Here is a 22,778-nt window from a genome sequence, read left to right on the forward strand (position 1 = left end):
AAACCGGGATTTTTGCGTCGATTTGTGACAATGAATGAAACATGAATCTATCACTTCGCTACAAAATGAAAACGGTGAACTTCGTCCAAAGCGCCCGAAAGCACAACAATCGGCTGGAAAGATTTAAGGCCTTGGTATCTTGGGATGTGCGTGGTGTAATATTCATCGACTAATATTCATCTATTAAAAAGATTTTTAATCAATAAAAATCCCTACACGATACTCAATACTCAGGAGTTCCTGTTAGAAGTAGCGGTGCAAACATTCTTATGTATATGTAGATTATGTATATGTATATGTGTGTGTGCATCTGTGAATACGTGTATACATAAATAAAAGTTATATATTTCTATTTTATTATAAACATGACTAATTACTGTCTTATTTTAATAACATGTATTACTTTTACTATCATTACGTATGCTAATTTCTATGTACCTGATGATTTCTATACGTGTTCAATCATGTTGAAAGAAAAATCGGCACTCCTACGGTATTGACGAGAGACCTAGGTTGCCCTACGCTCCGGGGGATATTGAATTCGTTGTGGGGAACGAGAAATGCCAAATTTATTAGAACTGTTCGTTCCCCACCCTCAGGCTCATACAAGCTAATAAGCCTGATGTAGTTCTTCTCGACCACCAGAGCGAAACGATATTTGTCGTGGAGTTTTCAGCTCCTGGCGAGACAAATATCGTCAGAAAAGAGGAGGGAAAACGGATAAAATATCGAGATTTTCTCTTCGAACTCAGCAGGCTCTATCCAGATCACTCTGTAAAGATGGTTGTTCTGACTATTGGAGTTTTTGGTGGGATGAAATCTTAGCCGGACAGATGCCTAAGACTGTCATTCTTGGCTCACTGCGCTTGCTCAGGGCACATGCTTTTCGTACCCAATGATCACTCACCCCACGGTGTGGGGAGTGGTCATTGGTTGATAATGCTGGCGCGCCCTCCCGAATGTATCGGGGCTTCGGGGGATAGGGCCTGACCAGCGCACACTACGGATTATTATTATTATTATTACTATCTTGAGAAGGGATACACCATCAACAGTCAATATTATATAGCATTATTGAAGTGTTTGAAAACCGAAATTACGGAAAAACGACTCCATTTGAAGAAAAAGAAAGTGCTGCTTCATCAAGACAAAGCACAGTGTTACAAATTAATGAAAACGATGGCAAACTTTCATGAAATGGGTTTTAAATTGTTCCGGCATATACCATATTCGCCAGATTTGGCTCCCAGCGACTACTGGCTGTTCGCAGACCTCAAAAAAATGCTGATCGGTGAAAAATTGCGCTTGGATGAAGAGGTTATGGCTGAAACTGAGGCCTAATTTGAGGCAAAAGTTGAATCGTTCTAAAAAAGTAGTATTGAAATGTTAGACCGGCGCTGGAATGATTGATGGATATTACGTCGATATATAAAGTCAATTTCGAAAAAAAAACACGTTATCTTTTTTAGGCCGGGGACTTTCCAGCCCAGGTTATATCTTTCGCCATTCTGTTTAAAAAAATATGTTCTTTCGTTAACCAGCTGTCGCACTCCTACGAACGACAACCCTCAGAAGTCGAAACTTGTGCGAGCTAAGGATTAACGAGGTCTTACATTTTAACGTGTGATTCCTAACAGGGATTGGACGATAGCAAGTAAAAATCTTTCGTTCAGACTAGGGCTTGAACCAGCGACCAACACGGCGGTCAATTTGAGTGAGTGAAGCACCCACGTCGAAACCAACCGGCTACCGTCCATTGAATGTCATTGGTATTACTCGAATATATTTCTGAAAATCTTCACTCAAACAACAACAACATATTTTCTGAAAGATATTACAACCATGTTATATAAGTAAAACGTCAAGACTCCGAAATATAAGAACAAACGACCATCGTGAATACATGACAAGACGATAACAGGATCGACAATAGCGGAGCACATTCTTAAATTGAATGATTACCACGCAATGAAATGAAAGGTCTTTCTTCCGTAACGTCAGCCGGTATCTGTTGATCTATTTTCAATAATTTTTCAGATTATGGAAGGTTACGAACTGAAAAAACTTCAGGGAGCAACAACATACTTTAATTTCAAATAATTCAACCAATTCACTGGAAATCTTATTTTCCTTGAATAGTTTTACCAAAATAGTAAACAGCATCAATGAGGTGTTTGGAGTATATAATTTATCGCAACAGAAACACCTATTAATAACATCTTCAATAAAGTGAAATATGTTCCAGGTGTTACAGGTAAACAAATTCGGAAAGCTACGTTTCAGGAACGCCATGTTGCGATAATGAACTTCAAGAGGGAGGCGTGCTTGTATAACAACGTTAACACATGACAGGCTTTAACGATAGACACTGCCTTTCCCTAATCTAGTTGCATTATTGAACTAGCGCACTAAAGGTAAACAGTGAGCCAGTTTGTTATTTCCGATAGTTCTCAAATTTTCATTTTTGATGGATTATCAAAAATATATAATGAAAGTGTAACTAACCGCTGTCCTTTTTGTATGTATGTCTGTGCGTTGGTGCGCGCTAATTTAGAAAATAGCTTCACCTATTCAGGTACGTTTTTCATTAATATACACTAATATATATATATATATATATATATATATATATATATATATATATATATATATATATGTTACGGTAAAAGTACATAATTAGTGATTGTATACAATCACCGGTAATTGTATAAAATCACCAAAGTCACTGGTAAATGTACGAAATTATTGTCAATTATCTACTTTTACCGGCAATTGTATACAATAACCAAGGTTCAGCGGTAAAAGTAAGAAAATGAAATGAAAATAAGAAATAAAAACAATAAAATCAAATAGTTTTTCAAGTAATTTAATTTTATTTATTTTTTTGAACCTAAATTAAAAACAAGAGGTTTTTTGCCTAAATTAATAACAAGAGGCAAATTTTGTATGACATTTGTACTATTTGTTTTGACATGACAAACTCTCATGGCACTTGGAATTACACAGCTTTCAATTCTTTTTACATTTACACTTGTCTGTTTTACACTCAGTTTTGCAAACACATCTCTGATAGCCTTGCCCACCCGACAATGAAGTTTTTTTAACATACTCGCGCAATGAAATGTGAAGATTTGGAACCATGTCTAGAGAAATGAATAATTCTTTGCAGAGTGTAAATTGATTCCTGCTATACATCTGTGGCAGTCGCCCTTCTTTAGTACCCAATTCATACAACTCATTTTGAACACACATAATAACAGCCAAAACATTTCTACAATCACTTCTTGCCCTGTTAACATGGGGTACTCTTAATTTTACCGTATCACCTACATTTCCGGGGAGAAATCTTACATTTGATATTTTAAGCATTTTCTTCGCTTGCTCTTCAAGACCTTCCTTAGCATGTGCCCGTTTAATTGCTACAGAGTCTTGTCTCTCTGTAATTTCATTAGAAGCTGGTTCTTCTGGAATCGTATTGGGCTCATTTACTGATGGCTGTTCTGGAATTTGTGCTAATAGAAGCTCATTTGGTTTATCCACTTCTGCATCTTCATATTCTACGGAATCAGGACTCGACTGGTTTTCTTCTATTTGTTTTACCAACTCTTCCAAATCTTCTTCAGTTGAAATATTTTCCAGAACATCATCAGGCAGTGATGTTCTGGAAAACCCCAAACATGGCTTCATACGGGCTGCACTTGATTCCAGAATGGTATGCTCGGTTCTTGGCGAATTGTATGAATCGAAGACCCTCTGACCACTTGTTTGTTTGGTTGTTTTCCAGCCAGGTACTCACCATATTTTCGATGTCTTTATTTGCACGTTCCACGGATCCTTGTGACTGACTGTGTCTGGGCTTACCGTGTACTATCTTCAAATCTGTCCACATACTGCACAGTTCTTCTATAATTTTGTTAGAGAATTCTCGTCCATTGTCGCTTTGAAGAATGTTGGGAGCTCCAAAGGCACAAAATATATCAAGAAGAACACTTGCAACTTCTTCTGCACGTTTACTTTTCAACGGCCGTAACTGAACAAATTTCGTTAAATTATCTTGATAGACAAAAATGAATTTGAAATCATTGTCTGCTTGAGCTTGCATATCAATTAAATCTATTTGGCATCTACTATTCATTTCTTTTGACAGTATAGGTTTGACTACTAAACCCTTTTTGGGAACTTTGGATTTTTTCTCACAAGTTTCACACAGATCTAAATAGATCTTTATGATTTCTGTAGTAATGTTTTTGTACTTCTTTTGTAATTCCTTCAACATTCTTGTTCTACCTCCATGTCCAATAGATCTATGTGCTCCGTCAATCAATACAAAGAGTTCTTCCTTCCTGTACATCTTTACTCAGGGGGCAAATTAGTTTTTCAGTTTCCCCAACCTTCATGACATCATACTTTTTCAACAGCCTGTAGTCATCTGGTAATTTATTACTGGTTTTAGATTTACTTACATTTACACTGTTTATTAACATTTGGTACTTTTCTCTAGTAAGCAAAACCGTATTGTGCTTTTTACTGCTCATCACTTCAAGTACTTTGGTTTTAAACGCTCTTCCGTTGTTAAATCACAAATAATCAGTTCCAGAATAATGTAATTTACAGTTCACAAAACGAAAAATGTAGGAAAACAAAACACAAAGATAACTCGCTAAAAGGATACGAACACTTTCCAAGAAATAGCAAACGACTGAGACTGAGACGACATACATGCTCGTGGTAAACAACTGCGTGGTAACACTGCGCTTGCGTGTCTATCGTTGAAATGTAAATTTCTTACTTTTACCAAGCTCCTCTGGCGATTGTATACAATTACCGGTAAAAGCAGGAAATAGAAGGTTTTTTTAGATTATTTCCTACTTTTACCAAAGACTCCGGTAAATGTATACAATTACCGGTAATTGTATATATTTACCGAATTATGTACTTTTACCGTAACATATATATATATGATGTCATTCATATTGTCATGTATATTAGTAACGTTTGGCTGACCATATCGTTAATACCTTTGGACAATCGACACGATTATGGAATATTTTGTACAACATTAATTTATCTGACATTTTTCCTCTATCTGTAAGAGATAACAGAGAATAGTTTTTGAAAACTGAACAGAAATTTCCATTGATTATGGAAACGTATGTTTTACGGGCTAATTGTTTGACACATTTATTTTGAACACTTTCAATTCTCTGTTGGTGAATCGTATATTGCGGATTCCAAACGACAGATGCATAGAGTAATATAGATTTAGCATAGATTTTGCGTTTTTGAAATGTCTAGTATGTCTCTGATAACGAATCCCAATGAACCACTACACATATTAACGGTTTTCTTTCTCTATGTGAGATTCAAAAATCATTTTGGAATCCATCATCATTCCTAAATCGCGTACTTCATCCACTGTTTTAATTGTAAGATTTCCTATCCGGTATTGAAAATCAATGCATGAATGGTTGCAGAAGAACTTCTCATGCTGATGCATTTATGGAATAGAAAAGTGACTGAATGTTAATGATATTTCAAAAACAATCACACATCAATTGCTCATCAGTTGCTTTAATTCATCTACATAACTGTCCGCGTCATAATATTTTTTTCCTCCATTCACTTCGATACAAAAATCCCCCATTATGTCATACATCATCATTCTTGAAATCCTCGAATGCGTTAATGATCCTTGTTGGCTCTCCAGCCGCTTTCGGAGGCAGCCAACACTAGAAATGTCTTTTGTGGCGTAAAGAAGAACTTTCAATGCATTCCACCATCTCTTTCCCACCCCAGTTTCCGCAGATTAGCGGGAGTGGATAATTGAGAGAACAGCGAGCTTGAAATTTTTACAAGAGCAAGGAGCGTCTCTAATGATTTCTTAGACCTGTGGCTTTAGTTTGATTCGGTTTATATTAGAGTGTAGCAAAAATTATTGTTGACTTTGGTTAGAAATTTAGTTTCTTGAAAAAACTATTTATTTCTTATCTCCATTTGAAACTCCAATCAAAATACAGATGCATTTTCAGTGTTCTCATTCAAAACTGGGAGGAATAGTATGGAACATATCTATTTAGCAGAAGAATTTACGACTGACTGGTGTACTGTGGCGGATTTACTGTCATCTTATAAAGTATATAAAATAACTTCAGAACTTGTGGTTCTTGGTCAAACGGGAAAAACATTTTCTCAAAGAATGAAAGAACATAGGAGTAGTTTCTTGAATGTGAAGACCAACTCCACAATTATAAACCATCTTTTGACAGAGGAGTATACTTTAAAGTATTACATTTGGAAGAGAAAGGCTTGAAACTCAATCTTTTGGAATGCTTGGAAATTGATAGGTCTTATAATTAGGAAAATTCACTAAATCATCAAATAGAATTGAATCTGTTGAATCTGTTTTCGGGCGTGGAAATTGGTAATTAAGTTTCAATTAGTTTATAGCTAAAGTCTGGTGAAATTAACAGTTACCTAAATAGCTAGTTTTCTCATAATGCTCAAACTTTTAAATTGGTTCATATCGAAACTCGGGTAAAATTATAAGTTATTAAGGTAGAAGGTCATTTGATTCAAATTGTTGATTTATATAGAGCACCAGTTGAACTGAATATATAACTTCTATTTATTATATGCGAGCGCTTTCAATAATTGGCTGTGCTATCATCTTCTTGGCTCTACTCAAACTGAACTTCAGTTCAGTTTGAAATCTGTTCTTTCGTTAACCAGCTGTCGCAACTCTACGAACGACAACCCTCAAAAGTCGAAACTTGTGCGAGCTAAGGATAACCGAGGTCTTACTTTTCAACATGTGATTCCTAACACGTGTTATACGATAGCAAGTGAAAATCGATCGTTCAGACTAGGGCTTGAACCAGCGACCAACACGGCAGTCAATTCGAGTGACTGAACAAAGCACCCACGCCGAACCGCTTGACTACCGACCAAGCATGAGCATTTTTTAAAGGATCTCGACATGTATATCAGAAAATAAAATCCACAATAACTGCACTGAAAATAAGAAATGTCTTTGATGATCAGGAGGATTCAGGGTTCATGCAGCAGTGCATTCGCAGAGGACACAATTTTTTTCAATGGGAAGTTGAAATGAATGTCACCTGGTATGCGCAATGGTAGCGCAATTTTCAGCCGAAACTAATGAAAAAACAATGACGCCATCTATAGAAATATTGTCAAACAACTTTATGTTGTGAGGAACAATAAATTTAAAAATTGAAATTTTTCACCAATTCACGTATTTTTCATTAATTGTTTACCATTTATTACTTCATTCATTTAGAAAACCCTAATAAGATGTGGTATATTTTGAACCTTAACATTGAAGTATACCTCTTGTAGTACAAAAAAATTCAAAAATACTATGAGGTCAATTTTTTTGTGCCAATGAAAAAAGAACTGTTTCAAAGGCACACTTCTTGTTTGAATTTTGAGTAATTTAGATAATAGATACTTCGGTTCATGAACTACTGTTCTCTGACCATCCTGGCCAGTTTTTATTGTTAGTTTATCATTTCACTGTGCTTTTCAAGAATTTCTGATAGAAAAACTATGATTATATGGCGTGAGAGGAAATGCCTGGATCTCATGAAGTCGTACTTCTGAATCGTTTTCAGAGAAATGAGTTATCGAAACAGAACCTAGTCAACTTAGGCATCCTACAAGTGCCTATCTTGGGGCCAGTATTGTGTTTGATATGCATCAACGACGGCAAACTAAACTTCTCTGAAGAGGTGAAATACCTTGGTACTATCCTTGACAGGAAGCTAACATGGAAGTATCACCTAAAGAGTAGAGCAAAAAGAGCATATGTGACTTAAGAACAATGTCGGAGGACAGTGGGAGGCGCATGGGGTCTTTCTACACTGCAATAATAAGACCTATGTTAACGTATGGAGTCATTGCATGGGGAGCGAAAGTTCTACAAGCAACAACTATCCAAAAATTATATCAAATACAGCAATTGGCTTGTTTAAACATAACAGGAGCCACGAGAACAACACCAACAGCGGCTGTACATTAAGGAGGTTGCGTTAATGGCTGGTGTAAACCTCGAAGTAGGAATGGGTCAATTGAGGCTGAGCCAATGGCGAGAAGCGCTCACTGCGCAACATCTGCTGCATGCCAACAGTGATGCAATTGAACCTAGGTTTGTGTTTAATAAACCCTACAAAATACAAATAAAACAGAACACAGTTCTGTTCTGAACACAGTTAGATGCTACAAATGCAATACGCATATATACAGATGGTTCGAAAACCACAGAAAGCTCAGTATGTGGAGTGTACTCCAGATCACTAGGCCTGAGGATTAAGTGGGGAATGGGAAAAATACCAGCGTGGTTCAAACAGAATTGACTGGTATCTCATCGTCACAAAAGAAATAACCAGAAAATGAATGTCTGCAAAACATGAAAATCTGCACTGATAGCAGACGAGTCCTATTAGCCTTCAACAGACAACGTATTACCTCAGGGCTAGTACTAGAGTGCCACCATGATTTTAGACAAAGCCTCGGTAGATAATAACATCATGCTGAGGTGGATTATAGGACACGACAGGAATAAAGGTAATCGCATTGCCGACTCTTTAGCCACGAAAGCGGCTGGACACCTATGGCCTGATGACTTCGACAATTCTGGAACTTGCCAATCGGTACACCCATGCTCAATCCCTAAAGAGATGGGATGACTGGCCACTGTCAACTAAGGAAACACCTCCATAATATGGGGCTAGTGGGCACACCTCTATGCAGGATGTGTGGACAGGAAGATAAAACTCTCAGGCATATCCTATGCGAGTGTCCTGATTTATCGTCAGTAAGACAGTAAGAGAGTGTATGTTCGGCGAGTCTTGGCCTACACCCGCCGATATAAAGGAGTGTCTCCCACCGACCTGGAAAGGACAGGATGGACGAAGACCTAGGAGAAAAACTCTTCGGAAGGATGTACAATGGGTCACATGTGGCCTAAGTGCCGTGGGCCTACACTCGCCCTCCCTACTCTACAGATACAGATACGACCTTTACTAATACGTTCAACCATATCATATCGATTCATTTGTTGATGATATTGCAGATAAATACTTCACTTTTAAAAAGCTTGAAGGAAAATTATTATAAAATACTACTTAGTGTTCCACAGTTGACAAACTGTCAATGAATGTATTTCTCTAAAAATGCTTGTGTTCACTTACATTAATTTGACACAATTTTAATACGTCAAGTTTTTAGGCTTTACTTTTGACTACAGACTGAACTGATATTATCACATCTTGAACATGAAAAAAAAATCAATTCACATTATGATCATAACGGTAAAGACATAACTAGTCTCTCAACATTGAAATAGGTTTTCTACACACTCATATAATCTCACATAACATATATGATATTTTTTTGGGAAAGAAAGTTTTTGGCTTTCTACTACTCCATCTGATACAAAAAAAAAGGGATGAGAGAATCTTCCAAAGAAAGGAAGGAAGTAATCAATTTAAACCTCTATACATGAATGTGTAGATCATGCAAAGAAGTAACTTTCAGACACAAACTGAAAGAAAGTCATCCTGAAACAGCTACTTTCATATAAACATTGAATTACACGAAAGAAAATAATTCTTTCGAAACAAATACTTCTATATGAACACTGAATTATACAGAAGATACGTTTCTCTCCTCAGTTCGTATTTCAAACATTTGTTGTGGAATAAGAATCAGATATCATTCACATGAGTTCTACTTTGAATGAATGGTAATAAATTGTACTCACATCGAACACTGTCACCCTCACTGGTATACACCGATGTTTCGCCTTAAGACACTTGCCCTAAGGCTCTTCAGTATCAAATTGGATAACATTATAAAAAATACACACACTTCATTTATGAATTACGATTTTGAATGTCACGGAATAACCTTGATCTGCTTATGTCATCGATGACATCGTAATGACATTCATTCACCTATTTGATTTAATCCCAGCCAAGAGGAATCTTATTTGAATTGAAATGGTTATATTTTTAGGAGTGATTAATTTTTTTGGGAAAGAAAGTTTTTGGCTTTCTACTACTCCATCTGATACAAAAAAAGGGATGAGAGAATCTTCCAAAGAAAGGAAGGAAGTAATCAATTTGAAACTCTATACATGAATGTGTAGATCATGTGTCTGAAAGTTACTTCTTTGCATGATCTACACATTCATGTATAGAGTTTCAAATTGATTACTTCCTTCCTTTCTTTGGAAGATTCTCTCATCCCTTTTTTTGTATCAGATGAAGTAGTAGAAAGCCAAAAACTTTCTTTCCCAAAAAAAATAATCTCTCCTAAAAATATAACCATTTCAATTCAAATATATGATATTCTTCTTTGGGCCATATTTACTATACACAAATGATAATGCTGACTGGTGGAGGGCTCAGATATTTCCAAGCAACTTATTTTTAGAAAATCCAAAACAATAACATTCCCATAAAATTATTAAAAAAAAAATTATTCAATGAAACATCTTCGATATCTTTAGACGTTTTTCAATTTCTATCTTTCAAAAAACTTCCAATTTTACCAATTTAACGAGATTGCTCTTCAAACTAATTTATATGAAGAAGGTAAAGCAAAAAAAACTCCTGCAAAATAATTTGTAAAGAAATATATAAAGAGAACTCATATATCATTTGTTTCAGTTCTCGTGATATTCTTACTCATTCATTATCAATCCAATCAACGTTAGATTTGCATGTTTCCAAAATATTCAGTCAAGTGAATTTCATATTGCCAGAAGTTGAAAGATATTTTAAAAATCTTTCCTCTTTCAGTTCGCATTTCAAAATGTGTATAATTATAAGGCCAAGAAAATGTCTAGGGTACGTATATATTTGATCGTAATGACCCTTAATGTGACCGAAACATTAATACTAGCACTCGTTTTGACGATGTTTTTCCATTAGCGTCCAAACAATCATCAATCAGCAAGCTGACGTACTGTGTGGTAATTTGAAAATGTGTATACCGTATAACCCTTCCTGGAAATTTTCGTTAGAAATGGGATTGGAAAAGGTGAATATCCATTCAGAATTCATCACAATCAGCTGGATAATCCAGCAAAATTTGTACTGATATACTTTTAGACTTGCTGAATTATTGACAAAGGTTAGGCGATTCAAAATATAAACAAGGAATAATAGGGAAAAAAGCTATTTGGCTACATTTCTCAGTCTCCAACTGGAAGATAAATCCCTACCAAAACAACTACTTACTCATGAACATTGAAATACAGGAAATAAAAAATACTTTCGAAACAACTATTTCCAAATGAAAGTTGAATCATACGAAAACCACTTTTACCTATTCTGTTAGCACAAAATGGCTGACCAGCAACAAGCTGGTAAAAAGCTCTGTGATGAAAGAGCAAACAGTAACAATTTTGAATGTTGTAAATCCAAACTAGTTGGTGTTACAGTTTGTATAAAATGCGGGAATGCAATTCTCGAAAGTTGTGTAGAAAAACAATACCATACATTAGATGAAACAAGAATAACAAAAATAAAAACAAAATGAAAACAAATAAACAAAATGGCTGACCAGCAACAAGCTGGTAAAGTGCTCTGTGATAAAAGAGCAACCAGTAAGACTTTTGAATGTTGTAAATCCAAACTAGTTGCTGTTTCAGTTTGTATAAAAAGGCGGGAATGCAATTCACAAAAGTTGTGTGGAAAGAAAACAATACCATACATTAGATGAAACAAGAATAGTGTGCTGCAGTGATAAACAATCAAAAAACGTCCAAGGATATGTGGCAGCAGGGCAACAAGGTCAATCACAAGGTACAAACGGTGACAGCAACATCAATAACTTATTAATGGAAATTGATTTGCTGAGGAAACTCATTGTCGAGAAAGACGCAAAATACGAAATGGAAAAGTGATGTTCTTAACAAAGACCAAGAAAAACTTACCAACAGATTAAAACACAAATGAGATCTACTGCTAACAAAAACGAAATATCACAACTGGAATACCTAAATACTACAACAACAAGTGATTCATATGGAGATCAACCACAAATCATAAATACCATAAATAAACAAAGAACGGGATACATAGAAAGTGAAATTGAACTACAAACCGCTTCCGACAACAAGGATAGTAGTGAAAAACCTGAAGACATTTTCATCTTTCCTAAAAACAATAGAAAAACACGCAAAAAAACAAAAAATAAAAATATTGGCTCTGCAGTTGAAAATGACGAAGAGTTCACTGGAGAAAAATCAAAAGTCTGGATATATTTATACAGAGTCAAGAGAAATGTGAAGGACATCAATATAAAAACTTAACAATGAAACAGTCATAGTGAAGGAACTTGCAACTGATGAGCAACGTCTTAAATGTTTCATGGTAGGCACCGACTTTATACACAAGGAAACCTTATACGATTGGATTCAAAAGATTCGACTTCAAGCGATACAATAACTATAATAGAACAAGTGAAGAAAATTATTTTTTACCATGAATCATCCCAATATAGAGACAAGTGAGGCGCTGGAACTGGAACATGTACATTTTATGTTTTATCTCAACGTCCAAAGTATCAGAAACAAACAAACCCTAATAGAAGTAGAACTTCAGCATTACTCATATCCACCGTTCATTGCGGCAACTGAAACTTGGCTATCAGAAAATTAAATAGGTAACTTTCCATTTGAAAATTATTATTTGCAATTCAGTCGGGACTGGCATACGGAATCATAGTATGATGACAATCACCTGCTCGTCTCTTCATTACATAGAAAGTGCATTCGTTCCATGTTTTGCAAACCCCAAACAGAATCTAGTAGTCCTCTCTTTAGAAAGCTACAAGTATTACCCCTTATTTTTCTTTACTCTGTCGTAATCACATTCACGGTCGTTCCACCAGGAATCGCAATTTGCTGAATACTCCTCTAAACAGTTTGAACCTATCACAAAACCGTCCTCTAAGCATCGGAATTCGAATTTTTAATAAAATTCCTCGAAACATCAAAGATGAAAAATTACTAATTGAGGGTGGAAGAAGTTATTAGTATATAAATCACTGATAGTATATTCTGACATACTCTGTGTGTAATTGCATGTTTATATTGATATTTAAATTGTAGTGTACCTACTTTGTCTGTACTTGTACTTACCATTTTGACATTTAACTTTTTACTCTGTAATTTTGCTTTTTGTCTCTATAACCCAAACTTTTGACATGTCTTATACCACTTGTGGTCTTCAAATTAATAATAAATTTGATTTGATTTACTCCAAACATTCGTTGTGGAATCGAATCAGATGTCATTCATTGGCACGCTACACAATATAATATATTGCATTGAACACTATCATCCTCAATGGTGGACTTCCAAGTTTCGGAATAAGACATTTGTCTTATTGCCTCTTCAGAACCTATTTTGATAATATCAAAGCTCATGCACTTTATGTCACGGATAAGACAAATCTAAGATGACAGTACTTGAAGACACTCATACGATTATTTGATTCAATCCCAGCTATAGGAATCTTATTTAAATTGAAAAGGGTATATTTTTAGGGGAGATCAGAAGCGTTTTAGCTTTCACTATTACAAACAGCTTTTTTCCAAAAACAATACACCCATTTCAATTTGAGAAAGGAATAATTGATAATGGTTAGTCGATTCATTGAAAATAGTTTCAGATCAACACCACTTCTGGATATTGACAATAACTGTCTCGTTGCCTTGCACATTCGGCGATTTTTCACTGCTGTTTGTTGGTGTGTTTGGGCTATTAACCTTTTATACAGAATAGAATAGAATAGAATATTTATTTCGCACAAGGGACAAATTACAAAATTTGTATAGTACAAGTAAAAAGGAATAGTGTACATTTTCATCCCATTACATCGGGAAGTGATTTGTCAAAACATTGAAAGGATTACGAACAACATATAACATATTGCTAGAGACAGTTATCTCTTGAAAGTGCCCTCATCCATATCTTCCAATCCATATGGTTCAGCTGCAATGAGCATTTGTTTTAGTTTGTGTTGTGATTCAACTTGAAACACTCATTTTGAAAAAGAAATTCTTCAGGAAATCAATGAGTTTGTTTCGAAATACCTATTTTGTTTTGACGTTTTGTGATTTGATATTATTGAATATTGAGTTCTTGTTACAATACTGTATAATTTTGAGTAATTTTCGGTGATAACCAAAAATAAAAATAACTGCACCAAAAACTCTGAAAATTAATTTACTTTTCAAAAAAATTGACCGTGGTTAATACGGCAGTTGTATAATTTGTAATATTACAGGCTTTCAAGATGAACCGTCGTATACAATATTCTGTCTATGTATCGTTTTAGCAAAAACATTTTTTTCGTAGTCTCCATTAAAAAAAATGGGTAAAAAAACGAAACTTCACTCAGATGGCCATGACTTCAAATCTAGATGAATTTTTCAATGATGAACAACTTTTCTGAATAACATTTCCTGAGATTTTTCAACATGAGAGTACTTTACTCTTGTCACAAAATCATATATTATTTGAAGGCTCCTCGTATATTACGTGTGTTGTACTATATTTTGTTGGTGCATGTTTAGTTTTAGGGGATGCACAAACTTTTATCAGGAATAACTTTTTGTCGAAAAACCCTTAATGAATAAATTTCCTAAATGGTGCATACTTTGGGGATGACACTGTAGGTACATAGCAAAAAAAAATATTTGGATGTAATCAACAGAAATCTGGTCAAGTATAATTCATCCTGAAAAGTAACTGGGTAGTGCGTAGTATAAACTTCTGAAGAGTGAATTAGGTACTCAGTAAATCAGATTTTTCTACAAATAACTAATGCTTCAGAAAACATCCTCTTGTGCTTCTAAAAACAGAAAATTATTTGTAAAAACGGCATCGATTTAATTATGCAGCACACTTACGAATACTTTTGGATTCTGAGAACAGAGAGAAACCATGTCGACCATTTGCAAAAAAAGCTTGAGTATGTGAGCTATTCGTAAAATTAATTCATTTTATTTATAGGCAAAATTTGTAAATACGACAAGTTAATGATGGAATTGAACTCTTCAAAGATATTTCGAGATGAACTTTCCAAAATTTACTAATGAAACTTTCATTTTGATTATCATGTTCACAAATCGCGACACGTGTTCCGTTATACAATAGCTTGCAAACAATCCTGCTTGAGGAAGCTATTGTACAGCAAAACACGAAACATTGTCAACCACCTTCAAACAAAACATGTATTGTTGTTTTGGAAACATTTTTTAAAGTGAAAATGAAAATGAAAATTCCACTTTCATTTAATTTATGTTTTTTTCAGTTCGGCTTTCATTACACTTCATATAGGTATTCAGTTTTCAGATCTTGTGAAGTTCAAAACTCCAAAAATGGTAAAATTATATATATATTTTTTTTATGGTTCGTGTTTCGATTTGATTTTTTTACTGGAGAAATTTCAGTAGTTGCGATAAATTTGACTATTTTCATCACAATCATGCTATAATATGGTTTGCAGTTCTCAATATTTTTCAACTTTTATACAGGGTGTTCCATCTCAGACGAGCCTCCTCGTATATTTCTTATTCCATAGTGAGTAAAAAAATTTCCCGAAATATGTCGAATGGTTTTGTTTGGGGGATATCTTTTGACGTATATTTTAGGCTTGAACCAGCAACCTCCTAATAGGGGGCTCTTCAACCCCTCAAACTTGAATAGGGGAGAGATGTTGAGTGATACTTTATTTGAAAGGTCTTGGAAGCCTCTTCACAACGGTGTATGAAAAACGTAAATTTAATGAACCGTTTTCGCCAAAAATCTATTTTGCAGGTCGAATGAGCCACCTTGAATAATTTGGTTATTTTTACAATGTACAAGCCCATTTTTATTAAGCATTTTCCACAAACTCAAACAATCGTCAAAAAATTACATTCTTGAAAAATTCAATTGTGGTATCTTCAAAAAAATCAAATTTGCGTGTTTAAATCCAATGTTCAATTTTTTCACCCTGTATAAGACGTATAAGATGTATGACTATTTAGCATAGTCTTTGGAAACAACTTTCATTTCAAGGGAAAACCCAATTTTTTCATTTGACATGACTTTTTGTCAGATTTCTTCTGAATTTGTCAGATTTTTTCTGGAATTATTCGTTTCTTCGAAACGAATAATTCCAGAAAATTTTAACTCTTCATAAAAAAGTAAAAACTGCGAGTCATCACAGTAATTAATATCACCACAGGGATTCACATTATTGATTCATTCAATTGAAGATAATGTCAGAAATTGAAGAAAGTGAAGCAGAATTCGAAAAACTTGCAGACAGTTTTTTCGGTAATTTTTAGGTATATTTTATGTGAACTGAAAATTCCATGTTCAGCCCTAATGATATTCAAACAAAATTATGGGCAAAGTCTGAGTCTTATATCAAATTTTTGTTAACAGAATATCATAAACGAACAGTCGACATTCAAAAATGCTTTCACTGGTAAAATCAAAGCTAAATTGTTCGAAAGAATGGGGCTATTCGACCGTAACATATTTCATGATTCTTCAGGGCGAGTGTTGAGAGGTTTTAAATTGCTTTTTTCCTTTTCTGTCACTTTACGAATTTGCAGATATGAGCATTTAATGTAGTCGTTATTCACATCATATGTAACCTGCGAAAGTCGTTATTTCAAAACTTAGAGGAAAACTCGACTGCCAGTGGATACTTTTCATCAATAGGTGGAACTTGCTGCAATCATTTTTCGATATTGATATTGTTTTGATATTGAAGTTTAATGAGTTCAATGAAGGTATAGTGATGATGATAAACCTCCTAGAAGGAATTTAACGAAACTACTTATTCTAATTGCCACACTTTTTCTCGATGAACTTTTATGTCATCCTAACTTTCTTTCCGAAAAATTAATCACTCCTAAAAATATAACCTCTTCAATTCAAATAAGATTCCTCTTGGCTAGGATTTAATCAAATAGATGAATGAATGTCATTACGATGTCATCGATGACATAAGTAGATCAAACTTATTCCGTGACATTAAAAATCGTAATTCATGAATGAATTGTATGTATTTTCTATAATGTTATCCAATTTGGTACTGAAGAGCCTTAAGGCAATACATCGATGTATACCAGTGAGGATGACAGTGTTCCATGTAAGTGCAATTTATTACCATTATATCTGAGTTTCATTCCATAACGAATGTTTGGAATACAAACAATGAGTAGAGAAAAGTATCTTCTATATAATTCAGTTTTCATGTAAAAGTATTTATTTCGAAAGAATTTTTTTTCTTTCGTGTAATTCAATGTTTATATAAAAGTAGCTATTTCAGGAGGGCTTTCTTTCAGTTTGTGCCTGAAAGTTGCTTCCTTGCATGATCTACACATCCATGTATAGAGCTACTTATTTTCAAATTGATTACTTCCTTCCTTTCTTTGGAAGATTCCCACGTTTTTTTTATCAAGATGTAGTAGTAGAAAGACAAAAACTTTCTTTCCCAAAAAATAAATAGTTATATTCAAAACGGCATAAATGGTTGTGATTGAGAAACTGAAGAATATTGTTGTAAAAAGGGCAAATAAGGTTCTGTCATTAAACTGCAGTATGTTTACCTGTCATGTCTCCAGAAGTTAGTTAATAATCGAATGATGAATGAGCGTCCATAAATAAAAGGTGGCTACACATCCAACTGCAAGCTTGACAAGCATGAATCTTCAATCTTTTTTGTACAATCATTACAAAAAAGTTATAAAATTGTTTTATTTTGATAAAAAAGTTTGATAGGTAAATTATGACTTATTTATGGATGTTCAGGTTTTCCCAAATGTTCATATGGTTTCCTTCATTATGTCTTATAGTTTGATGTTTTCTGTTGGAGAAAAGTTAAGTGTTGTGTATATATAGATAGATAGATAGATAGATAGATTCGTTTATTTATCTACGTTATATAATGTTTGTAGCAGGTCATATATATATGAACACATTTTTAGATATTAAAAAAACAAATATATAAAATATGAATCAATAATAAATATAGCATGAACATACAATATTAAAAAAGGCTAACAATATCAATATATATATATAGATATATATATATATATATATATATATATATATATATATATATATATTGATACTGATATATATTGATATTTGATATTTACTTTTACTTCAACATATGTAACAAAATTACAAAACATGCATAAACGTGCATTGTCTCACCTTTAAGAAGAGGGCACAATCTTCCCCAGCATGTTATAGCACCTTTTCTGTTGAATTGTCCTAGAGCTAACTCCATATAGAACAAAGGAATTCCTCCGATAACCAACATGAGACAGTACGGAACTAAAAATGCACCTGAAAATTTATCGAATTAACGAAGATGAATTCATCTCTTATTTTATCAAATGAATATATTTCAAAACGTCTGTCGGAATGACTGCTTCAGATGATTTTTGTTTGAAATAATTTGTTTTTGAATACCTTCCTCACCAAGCCCTACTCAAATTGTCTCCTGCACTTTCCTATCATATTATACTTAGCATAGATGACATGACAAAGTATAGATAACCACATTATAAAAGAATGTACTTTTTATGGCCGGAGTAAGCTGTATTAAAATCATATTTCAGACTCGTCAGTCATAGTGTGTAGATTTTTATATTTCATTCGAAAATACGACAAAACATTAAAGGAGAGAAGGCAATGTGAGGAGTGCCCCAAGTGAGCCAAATTTCTGAATTTAATCAAACCAAATGATCGATATTATGTGCTTCGTCAAATTCAAGGCATTGAAATTTTACACAATTAAAAAAAGTGATATGATTGTTAAATATTTTCCAGGAGAATATTGAACATACTAATAATATTTATTGATATATTGAACACTTCAATTTAAATATAAGAAAAAATATTGTTTAGTCCAAAGTCTATAGTACATAAAAAAACAAAATTTGTTTAAATAAAAATATTACCTCTGGAGAAATATTTTTTCCACAACTCAAGTTGAATGAGAGATAATTGAGTAGCTAATTGTTTTTAATCCTATAAATGAATCTAAGTCACATTTTTTCTAATCGACAAGTGTATACTTAAATGAAGATAGCAAATTGCTATGTAGTAAGAGATTTTTCAATCAGTAATTGCAATACTTGAATTTAAATTGAACGTATGTATCTCAATATAAGCTCAAACTTCTTCCCTTTTTAGAATGTAATTGATTATCCTTAACAATTATCATTTTTGCCAGAATGCCTTATATTAGATTTGAGAGAATTAAGTTGCAGATTATGCATTTTTGACAAAATTACCAATTGAATAAAATATTCATTTATGGTCTATTGGGCTGTTACTCACTGATGAAAATCGAATGTGAAATACATTTATGCTTCACAGATTTTCATAAGAATAGATCCTTGCGGAACTTAACTTGATATGTTTTCTTTTGCCGACTATCACATTCTTCTTTCCAAAAGAGACCATATCAAACTTCTGCAGATTACGAGATATCAAATATAAAAAAAATTTTGACAGAAAAACAATGGATTATAAATTGTAATGTGTTACTGATTTGGAATAACAAAGGACTCATTTCCAAAATAATATTCATTTCATTGAAATATTGGCCAATCTGAAATTATTTCCTGAATTTTGATGTAAATATTCGAAAATATAAATATAATATAATAAATAAATATAATATTATGAATAAATACAATATAATATAAAAATTGCTTTCACTTGTTTGCTACAATATATATTACCTTACAGTCTACCAGAAAAATAATTGAGCTGAAATTATTCAATTCAAGTTACATAAACATGTTATGAATACACTGGCCTGTTACTTTCTGGAAATTAATAACACGGTAACTCCATCAGTTGGATTCGTCTTGGATAAAATTTATTGTCAAAATTTTATAATTATTATCATGGGTAAATATGTTGTGGTCCTTCGAGCCGGATACATTAGTGAAACTATTCAGCAATTCGTTTGAGAAATAGGAATTTCATATTTATTTGTAAGTATCTAAGAAAGTATAGTAATAATAATTAAAAAATCAGCGATTTTCAGAAGAGACGTAGAATGTGAGTGCAAATATACGAACATAGGCTTTCACGACCGGAGTCACGTTTAAAAAGTACAAAATCTGAGTTATTAGGTTGTGGTGGTATCAAACGTTTCGTCTACTACTGCGATATACATCATCAGTGGTATTTGCGTTTACTGCGGAAGTTTTCGTGTTAGGAATCACACGTTAAAAGGTAAGACCTCGTTGATCCTTAGCTCGCACAAGTTTCGACTTTTGAGGGTTGTCGTTCGTAGGGGTGCGACAGCTGGTTAACGGAAAAAACAGATTTTAAACAGAACAGAAACAGAAACAGATTTATCTCCAAGTCCAGAACGAATCGTTCGTTCTTGAGACTTCAACATATAATTTTCGTCCTCGCAGTAATTGCACATTCCACTGATGAGGTTTGATACTTTAGGTTGTACTTGACCATGGGCTACTAGCCCGGATTCTGTTTTCTTAGATTGGAGCAAATGTTTAAGAGACATAACAACAGGATATTTTTAATAGACATTTTAACGGTTATTTGATATCTCTGTTTCAACAAAAATATTCCCACAATTATGAAAATCGAATGAAAGAAACTAGAGAAGGTTGATAATTTTTTAAAAGCCTTTCAAACCAATCCTCTCAAAATTATTGCGTCTCATTAAGCCCTGTTCAAAAGTAAAGACCTACTTTTTGAAATTAGCAGAAACATTTGGACATGAAACGCCGGTTAACATAATATCCTCAATGAAATCACGAAACCAGGAAATGTATGACGAAGCACTACAGACCAGCAAGAGGTGGAGTAATTGGGCCTCGCTCGAGAAATTTGCCCCGTCCCGAAAGTGTGCTAGTCGGGACGTAATTAGCGAGAAGCATGGAGCATCTAGTCATCTTGTAAAGTGCCAATCGCGTGGCGGCTTCTTTCTATCCCTATGATCGGTAATTCGATTTTGAAGCCATTAGTGTTGCCTCTCACCTCTTCTCGTACGCTTGTATTATTATAACGATACCAGTTGCTTTACGTTTTGCAGTGGGGTATTTTCTGCTTCTGATAGTTTACATGAACTTGAGAGTCTGTTTGCTGATTCAATTTACTTGTCCTTGAAATCGAACTGGCCTATCTATGTCCTCTAAAACACTCGAAGTGTGTGAGGATTAGTGAGCAAACAATAGCTATTCTCTGTTCAAGGTGACACCTTCCCTCAATGTACCACCACTGAAGGGTCCGATCAGACTTCTGTAGATAATAAGCTATCCTCAAGGCCATCCGTGAGTCTCAAATGAGTTTTTAGTATAATATTTGATGTGTTCATAGTAGTGAAAACGGCTTCGTACAGACCAAAATGCAGTTGCAACTCGTCCAAACAGGTTTTGTTGAACGACAAACTCAACAAGCTGATACAAAAATGTTTCAAAAAATCAGGCAAAGCGTACAAAAAAATTAAATTTTCCAGAAAAAACTACGTTACAACTGCAAAAAACTAGGGTACCTACCTGTGGATGATTTCCTGGGAATGACCAAGATATCGTGTTATATGAGAAGGAAATGATTTTTGAAACTGGTATATATATTCAGATTACTCTGAATTAAAAATGGATCCGTTGATACGTGGATGTTATATCTAGTTCAAGAAAATTTCAAAGGTTTATCAGATGTGAATGAATTGAAAATGATACTATAAAAACACCATTCGAAATACTTTACAAAATATTTCTTGCTTTCAGAAATACTTTTGACGACTTGTGTATATGCCAGGTGAGTTTTGATTTGCATTTCACAGTCCTTATGATTATCATTATTATGGTTCTCAAATGAGGAGAAAGAGCAGGGTGCCCCTAGGTCAAAGCGAAATAGAAGAAATAATAGATGATTCTAGGACAAACGTCAGATCGCCAACACCACAGATAAGACACAGATCGTTGACGCAGGAAAGAATACGAAGCTTCTAAATGATAATTGGATCAACGAGATTGAAAAAGGAATCAGAATATTGTTTAGAGCCTGCAACCAAGAGGAAAGAACAAATTGCTCAATCGAGACATACAACAACCTGAAGATCGTATTTAGAATGGACCCTGGAAGAAGTAAGAATAAGACAGAAAAAAGATTGTATTGTGAAACTGATTCAAAGATGGCCCAACAGCTGATCTGTGAACGTGGGAAAGTTGTCATGGAGTATTGAACTCAGAGGCAATTGGTCGTACCAAAAGCACACATATGTGCTAGATGAACTTCATAGTCGAGTGAGAGAACACTTAAGCAACAACAAAACCCTGGCATGAGTTCGACAGTGACATGGAAGACTGGTGTAACGATGCAACTTTTGCACTTAGAAAGCTCGTCGTGGGGACCACATAACGATGAGAGAGTTCACAAGATAACGCCTAAGAATTATCATCGCTCAGATGAAGCAGGGACACATATTTCAAATGAGGAGATGCTGTGTGGTTTTACTAACCTCATAAGAAAATTCAAACTACAAATATGACGAAAGGGCCCCTAACTGGTGTCTGGAAAGATGAACTCCTTGGATCATGACATTCAGCTGACTCTACGGAGCAAATCACTGATCATACACAAAGAAAGATTGCTCAATACAATTTCAGTATTTCTACCAAATGGTCATCTCAGAAATGAGCAGACAAGTAACGATGGAGTAATTCGAAGATGTTGA

General features: G+C 34.2%; 1 protein-coding gene across 2 annotated transcripts in view; it reads right to left on the reverse strand.

Annotated features, from left to right (window-relative positions):
• Window positions 1–22,778, reverse strand: part of DAT (Sodium-dependent dopamine transporter) — a 102,035-nt gene that overhangs the window by 41,937 nt on the left and 37,320 nt on the right. For both annotated transcript variants that reach the window (XM_074170844.1, XM_074170845.1), the window contains exon 3: window positions 18,263–18,397. In XM_074170844.1, the coding sequence (XP_074026945.1) occupies window positions 18,263–18,397 (135 nt within the window). The remainder of the gene's footprint in view (window positions 1–18,262; window positions 18,398–22,778) is intronic.

This window comes from Leptinotarsa decemlineata, unplaced genomic scaffold (assembly GCF_025532065.1).
Source record: "Leptinotarsa decemlineata unplaced genomic scaffold, Ldec_3_MD MMD2_tig00000008_RagTag_RagTag, whole genome shotgun sequence".
In the NCBI taxonomy this organism is placed as follows: Eukaryota; Metazoa; Arthropoda; class Insecta; order Coleoptera; family Chrysomelidae; genus Leptinotarsa; species Leptinotarsa decemlineata.